Raw genomic sequence first — 7,459 nt, 5'->3', positions numbered from 1 at the left:
TTTAGTACTTTTACCTTTATTTTATTTAATTTAGTTTCTCTACTTTAAAAAGTGATGAAACTAAGGATAATAGTTAACGGTGTTAAATTGTCAGCACCACGTAACCTAAATTAATAGTAACATTAACACTGTTAACTATTGTCTTCAATTGAACAAAATAAAAATATAATGACTAAATTGAACAAAACACTATAATACATGATCTCGTAGATACTTTGACCATTAGAAACAGGTTTTAAGCAAGCAAGACATCTCACTCACTAAACAATGCCATTATAGGAGCATCAATACTTATATTTTATTGAGCCTAAGACATACATATTGGTCATAATAACTTAGGCAGTATAATACAAATAATTACAAGCAGAAAACAATAGTAGAATAAGTTAACCAAACTTTCAACTTAATTTATAAAAATACACTTTAATGTGGCCTAACCAACATGTCAAGGAGTTGATATAGAAATTATAAACAAGTAATGAATAAATGGTATTAAAATTGAATAATTAATTAAGAAGTAAGAGTGAGAGTCAACCAATGAAATGGACATGAAATACAGAGTTGATGAACCAAAAGAAATGGTACAATGAAAATTAGTGGAGCTTCTGCTTCTCCGTTGACAATGAATGAAACCTAACCTGTTTTAAAAGTCAAATGGAATACTAAAAATTGGAAAGCAAAATCTTAGGAAGTGCCCTACCTACCATGCCAATCACCCTGCCAGCTGCACCATTTATAAGATTCATCTCAAATTATATTATAAGCATTCTCCTTCATTGGTTAATATATTGGGTAGTGGATTATTGGAATATCTGCTCTTCAACTTTTAATAATTCTAGCTGGCATACTATACATATAACATACTTCTATTCTAAATAATTAAATTATCAAAATAGTATGATTTCACTATTTTAATTTTGTTTCATAATCATTAATTTTCAATGGGACCAGCTTCAAGAGCAAAATAAGTCTATCAACAAGTTGGCTGAGAAAGCATTTTTACAAGAAACTCATGTCACTTTGAGATTTTGCTCTCACACAGTCGCTAATTAGCACAGTATAATTGGAGGATATAAATTCAACATAATAGTATAATAAAAGAACTTTGTATTATGTCCAATAAATGACATTAAATCGATACCATCGACAAAATAAAAGTACAATTAACCTAATTTATATAAAATATTATAAATTTCTTCTCACTCATAATAACTTAATCTTTTAATCCAAATAAAATCCATACAACTTACAGCTGCTTTAATTTAATTTATACTTATTTTCCCGATTTAACTTTTCCTCATCGATATAATCTATAACAGTGCCTGCACTGGCTCCAAATTTTTGAGAATATTTAAAGATTTGCTAATAATAATAAAAACAAAAGGCTGGCTAAACGTGATTCCAACACTTGTTTCATAGTCTTTATTTATTTATTAATTTTGTTACGCAATTTGCTAAATAATTTGGTGAGATAGACAAAGAATCACATGATCTGCATCATGTCTCGATATTCGTATCGTCATCAGTGCTTGCGAATTTCATATTACTTGGGGGAATGATTTTGCTATATCAAAACAAAATAATAATGCAAATATCACTTTAAAGTATTTGAAGTTTTCGAATTATTTTTATCAACATCATCTCAAAATAATGACAAAAAAGTCCCATTTCAGTTGCATTCAATTATTGATAAATAAATATATGATTTTTTTTAGTGGCTTATGTATAATTCTTGACAGTTGGATGATAATCCGACGTTAGTGTTGTTGTCAGATATCAATATAATGTATTCGACTTTTGACTATATATGATTAATAATAATAATTAATCCGAAGAAAAAAATTAAAAGAGGAGAAATGTGATGATTTAGTTGAAGACTCATGATCATATAATATGTGAACAGCTCAGAACATTATTATGTTGAGAAAATATGAAAAATAGAAGATATGAGTAGTTACCTTGATTATTACACCATTAAAAAAAAAAACGTTCGGTATATGCAGTATGTGAAAATAAGTACTTAATATTGATATAGAGTTGAATGGAAAGTAGATATTTAAAAATTATACAACAAATTGGGTGGATTGAGTGGTTAAAGTAAGATTAATTTATATTTAATTCGAGTCACATTCATAGAGTTTGACTTTTACTTAAGATTGATTTTTTAATATGTGGGCATGTAATTGTATTAATAGTTTACTTATTAATTGTCTCTAACTTGCTGAGTAAATTTTTTGAGTTTGATTTTATTTTATTTTTTACTTTTGAATCTTGAATCATACATTTTAAATAGATTTGATTTGATTTTTTATGAAGGATTAAAAGTGGTAATGTTACCATAATCAAAGAAGAATACTCCTTTCCCTACATTGTTCACCCTCTAGCATCTTTTATTTATTTATTTATTTTTCTTTTTTTTTTTGGAGTACAGCATATATTCTTAATGCTACTTAGTTAAATGATATACTAAATGAAAAAGAGTTAATACCCAAAATTATCCTCAATTATAGTGGTTTTTCTCAATTTCGTCATAAACAACTTTGGTGACCTAATATAGTCTTAGACTTTTGTGTTTCGCTCAATTTAGTCTTCCGTTTGTTATTCCGTCAAATTGGTGTTAAATAAAGGGACAATTCAATAATATTAATATTGACCTATCTTTACTTTCAACCTGCGAAGTGAGAAATCTCTCTTTCTTACATGAATTACACCCAGAGTTACTCTCAGACCGACGAATCAAATTTTATATTCGCAACTTTAGAAGTGATTCTGAGAGTAATTCGTAAAAACAGAGGGATTTTGCACTTCACATGTGTATGAATAAAAAGATGTCAATATTAAAATTACTGAATTGTCTATTTATTTAACAACAAATGGACGGAATAACAAATGGGGGACTAAATTGAGGAAAAAATACAAAAGTCTGGGACGAAATTGAGTAAAAACACAAAACTCTGGGACTACATTAAGTCACCAAAGTCGTTTAGGACAAAATTGAAAAAAACCACTATAGTCGAAGACGATTTGGGGTATTACTCAAATGAAAAACGTCGAATAATCAATTCATTTTTCTTGCTATAAAATATGAGGTCTAAGTTTGGTAAAAATAATTAATGAAAAATTGAAGAAAGTCTAACATGATTTATAATCAAATACCAAATCTAATCAATTTTTAAGTTGTAAACTAAAAATAGAAAATTTATTATATTCAATTATTCATGAAATCAAAAGCTGAAATTAATTCTCATCCATGGAGATGGATTAATTAAAATATATATATATATATATTTATTAATGGCTAATTTTGTCGTCATTATATATTTAGTCAAACTTTTTTCACGAGCACTCATCATTTAATATTGAAACCCTCATTGGCGTAAGCTCCACTGCTCCAGGCCACCATTAATATTGTCGACATTAAGACACTGATTATACTTAATATTTTTACGAGGCAAAAGCTTAAAAAGTTGGTTTGTTTTGTGCGGAGGGAAGGGCGGAAGGCTACATAATATAATTTTGTTAGACTTAACAGTATTAAGGGTGTGTTTGGTTTGCACATAGGAATCGGAATCAGAATGGGTATACAAATACTTGGTAATGGTAATGGATTTTGATAAAAGTATTTAACATGTTTGGTAGTAGGGTGGAATGTGAATGGTTATTAATAGTAGTGCTTGAGAATGAATAAGGGAATGAAACTCTTATTTTATTTGGGTATGAATTTTTTAATTGATGGGATATTCAAAACCCATAGTAGTGTTCTAAAAACCTATCAACCAAACAACAACAATTACTTTCATACCCATTCCTATGGGCAAAACTCACCAATCAAACACACCCTAAAAAAAAATCACTTTGTTTCAGACTTCAGAGTCCAAACATAATTTATTGAGTAAATTCCATTTTTGATAATAGAGTTATATATGACTGTTCACTTTTAGTCATTTTGTCATAACATCTCTCTTTGATCATAGTATTATTGTAGTATAATTATTTTTTATCAATAAAATAGTTAAAATATTATTAAATACAAAGACTTTTTGTTTTTTATTTATGAATTTTTTTAAAAAAATTTAACATAAAAAATATAATGAGTCAACTTACTTTTTATATAAAAAGATTAAAATGTCCTTGTATTTAACGGTATCACATTGATTCTGTTGATTTATGAATAAAAATGATCATGTCACACTAATATTAGAACTAAAAAAAATATTTTGATAAAAAAGATTATAAGTGGATTGTACCATATAAGTTTATGATAAAAATGGAATTAAATCTAATTTATTTATTGATTACAGATTACAAGGGGAGGTCTGTCACAGTCAAATTACACATTGATTGATTGAATGTTTTCTCTCCTTTCTGGCTTTCTCTGTCCATATCCTCGTAAAATCAATAAACCAAAACCCGTCCTTTCTTTCGGGAGCTTGTCGTGCTTGCCCATCTCTACTTCCCTTAATCTTCCCCCATTACCACTCTCCCCTCTATCTTCTCTCCAGCAAAGATCAAAACTTTATTCCATTTCCCCCTTTCCTCTCTTCCTTCTTTTGTTTTCTCTTCGATCATCAACGCTTTCCTCTTCAATTTCCCATTGTTTTCTGGTATTTGGGCGAGCCCAGAATGATGGTTGTCCTGTTGTGATTGTCTGATTGTTGTGCATGCATGTTTTAAAGATGTATGTTTCGAGAAAATACGAAGGAAGGTTGCTGTGAGGGAAGGGGGAGAAGTGGTATAGAAAGATTCTGTTTCTTTCATCTCTGCACCTCTTCTTTGAAAGGTACTGCGATTCTTATTTCGGATTTGTATTCAAATGTGTGATTTTTTTGGGTGTTCTTGTTGATTGCGGTTCACATCTGAGAAGAAGGGTATCTGCAGGTTGGGCATTTTTCAGAATCTTCCATGAGAACCAATATGAAGGGAACCTTCAAGGCTGGATTCAAATACATCTCCAGTATTTTCGGTAATGGTGAAGAATCTTACCACTTGGCAGTTTGGTTGTCTGTCTAATCATAGGATTTGCCGAAATTATGAGGTGATTAAAGACAAAATAAAACTGTTTAATTTTTGTTTGCAGTTGTGAAGGAGCCTGAGATTGAGATTCAAATTGGGTACCCGACAGATGTTAAGCATTTGGCACACATTGGGTGGGATGGGCAAACTGGTTCTGCACCTAGTTGGGTATGAATCATATACCCATCAATCAATACCTTAAAAAAGAATTTCATAAATTATAAAAATTTGATCTTTTTGTTCTTGATTTTTGTGGGCATTGTAGATGAAGGAGTTCAAGCAAGGCCCAGATTTCGCAGCTACTAACATTGGTAAATCAGGTTCGTTCTGCAATTTCTCCATGATCTTCCCAGTTTCAAATTTCTTTTAAATTATTAGAACTTCAGCTCTTTCATATATGCCAATTTATGACCCAAAATAGCCCCAAAAGGGTGACACAGAATTAGCAAAAGCATTTGATGCCAATGGGCAATTGCTTTAGTATCATGTGCCATGTTCCTAACCAGACAAGGGCAAAAAAGGACTGCTCTCCCAAGTTGAGAGTTACTACTGAAAGAAAAGTGATAATTTTGTCTTGTACATTGTTGTATTGTTAGACATACAGTCATACGATAATTGGGGGAAAAAAAACAAACAAACTTTATCTTCTGTTCTTGTTAAAGTTTAATAATCTTATTAGATTCTTTGCTTAAAGGAATGGGGTTTGGATCATCTGTCCCGTGAGGTTCTTAGCTTGGGAATCTGCCAAGAAAATGGACCCATAAAAGGGACAGTTTTCTGTCGTGAGGTGTCTTAAAATAGTGTTGGCCGGTTGGTCTGACAGTGACATTTTCATATCTGTGACTTTCTTCAGCTCTTGCAATACCATCTGAGATTCTGAGGTACAAAGAACAGTCATGGGAAAATGTTAAAAAGGAAATTTTTACCTTAAAATCTACCGCGACATGACAACCATCGCGTTGCTAAACCGTAATCCTTAGAATGTTCAATTGAAGCATGTGCTCCATCTCAACTAAAAGCCTAAGCTGATAGTTGGATTGCACATTAATGGTTATATGCTCAACATGTTCAAGCTTTTTTGTCATGCTTAAGCTTTTGTGATGTATACTTAGAAGCAAATTTAAGCTGGTTTCCATCATGGTTATTCGCTTATTTGTTCGTTTGCATTATGGTTTTCTTGTTCGATAGATCTTGGAGAGTCGACGAGAAAGCAATCTGGATCTGAGTTTCATAGCAACACCCCAGTGGAGATTCCTAAAAAACATAAACGAAAGAAGAACAAATCAGATCTGTCTGGCACCTCGAGCTCTTCCTCGCTGGGATCATTTCAAACTGGAAAGTCCAAGGCCAAGTTAGCCCAAGGGAACCCGGATTCTGCAGATGTAGAAGTGGCATTGTGTTGATGTTCAAAGTTGCTATCTTAGCCAATGAAATATTCTAACTTGTTTGATCATCAGAGTTGTTAACAGAAGAGAGTGCAAGAAGCTGTAGAAAAAAACACAACAAATTCTGTACATTTGAGTGGGGCCAGTGTTCTATGATTAAGAAAATACAAGAAAAAAAAAAGGAGAGAAGAAGATTAGGAAAGCCTAGATGGGGAGATGTGAGACAGAACCAAGGGTATAAATCATAACAATCATCAACTGAGAAGAAGTTCAAGAGAAATGAAAATGTTTTTCTCTTTGTTTTTTTCTTTGCTCATCTTGAGACTGTGATGAAACTGGGCAATGTAAACAGTTGGTTTATATGGGTACTGATGATATGATGATTGATTCTGCTATTGCTTATTCACAGGCTATATATGACCAAGTAAGTTTCCTATAATACCAGTAAAGGTCGACGGTTTATTTGGTAATTATAAGGTTATAAGTTTAACTCTCAACAAAAGTAACTTATTGGCCTTAGGGTCACCCGACAAAGTTTAATCAGTGCACACCCTCATGTAGTGATTGTGGGTTTCGCTCTTCATTCAAAATTTTTTCTTTTGGGACAATAAAGGATCAAATATGTGAAAGAGGAAATAATTGAGAAACAGATAAAAATTCCTAGGCATGTCCATGTATACAATCACTGAGAAACAGATAAAAATTCCTAGGCATGTCCATGTATACAATCACTAAGACATTATAAAATTTCTTTGGTTTGACATCGCCTAAAAAGACATGAAATAACAGAAATATATAGCACGACCATTTGTAGTTGAATCCCGGCAATTTAGTTGCATGGCAATCATAGACCAAGAGCGAGTTGGTAAAAGGTTCTGTTACACTTTCATGGTGACTTCATCCGACACTGCTGCAATTCCAATTATCCTAAACAAAACCCAATATCTTTTCCGGGGAAAAAGCTCTGATTCCCAACAGAATCCCCAGCATTTCAATCTGAAGAAAACAATGAAAACAAACTCAAAAAGGAAAAAATTTCTGCACATTTTCGTGTATTCTCT

At 31.7% G+C, this 7,459-nt stretch overlaps 1 protein-coding gene across 2 annotated transcripts; it reads left to right on the top strand.

The window, feature by feature from the left end:
* Positions 1–4,327: 4,327 nt before the first annotated feature.
* LOC109167031 (CRIB domain-containing protein RIC10-like) lies at positions 4,328–6,793 on the top strand. 2 transcript variants are annotated; one of them, XM_019315930.1, is made up of 5 exons: positions 4,328–4,780; positions 4,879–4,969; positions 5,078–5,181; positions 5,279–5,333; positions 6,202–6,793. In XM_019315930.1, exons 2-5 carry the CDS (start codon positions 4,903–4,905, stop codon positions 6,414–6,416), a joined length of 441 nt encoding a protein of 146 aa, XP_019171475.1. In that variant the 5' UTR covers positions 4,328–4,780; positions 4,879–4,902; the 3' UTR covers positions 6,417–6,793. The 2 variants fall into 2 exon arrangements, with proteins under 2 accessions (XP_019171475.1, XP_019171476.1); XM_019315931.1 differs by having other exon boundaries at positions 4,330–4,780; positions 4,879–4,963.
* The last annotated feature ends 666 nt before the right edge of the window (positions 6,794–7,459 follow it).

Source organism: Ipomoea nil, unplaced genomic scaffold (genome assembly GCF_001879475.1).
Source record: "Ipomoea nil cultivar Tokyo-kokei standard unplaced genomic scaffold, Asagao_1.1 scaffold3147, whole genome shotgun sequence".
Taxonomy (NCBI): Eukaryota; Viridiplantae; Streptophyta; class Magnoliopsida; order Solanales; family Convolvulaceae; genus Ipomoea; species Ipomoea nil.
The sequence above is the reverse complement of the archived record's forward strand: the minus strand, read 5'-3'. Positions and strand labels throughout refer to the sequence as shown.

Bases quoted from the DNA above. Each gene is read 5' to 3' on its own strand.
- LOC109167031 (XM_019315930.1), top strand. From the start codon at position 4,903: ATGAGAACCAATATGAAGGGAACCTTCAAGGCTGGATTCAAATACATC. The intron at 4,970-5,077 runs GTGAAGAATCTT...TTTTGTTTGCAG, and splicing joins CTCCAGTATTTTCGGTAATG to TTGTGAAGGAGCCTGAGATT. The intron at 5,182-5,278 runs GTATGAATCATA...TGGGCATTGTAG, and splicing joins CTGGTTCTGCACCTAGTTGG to ATGAAGGAGTTCAAGCAAGG.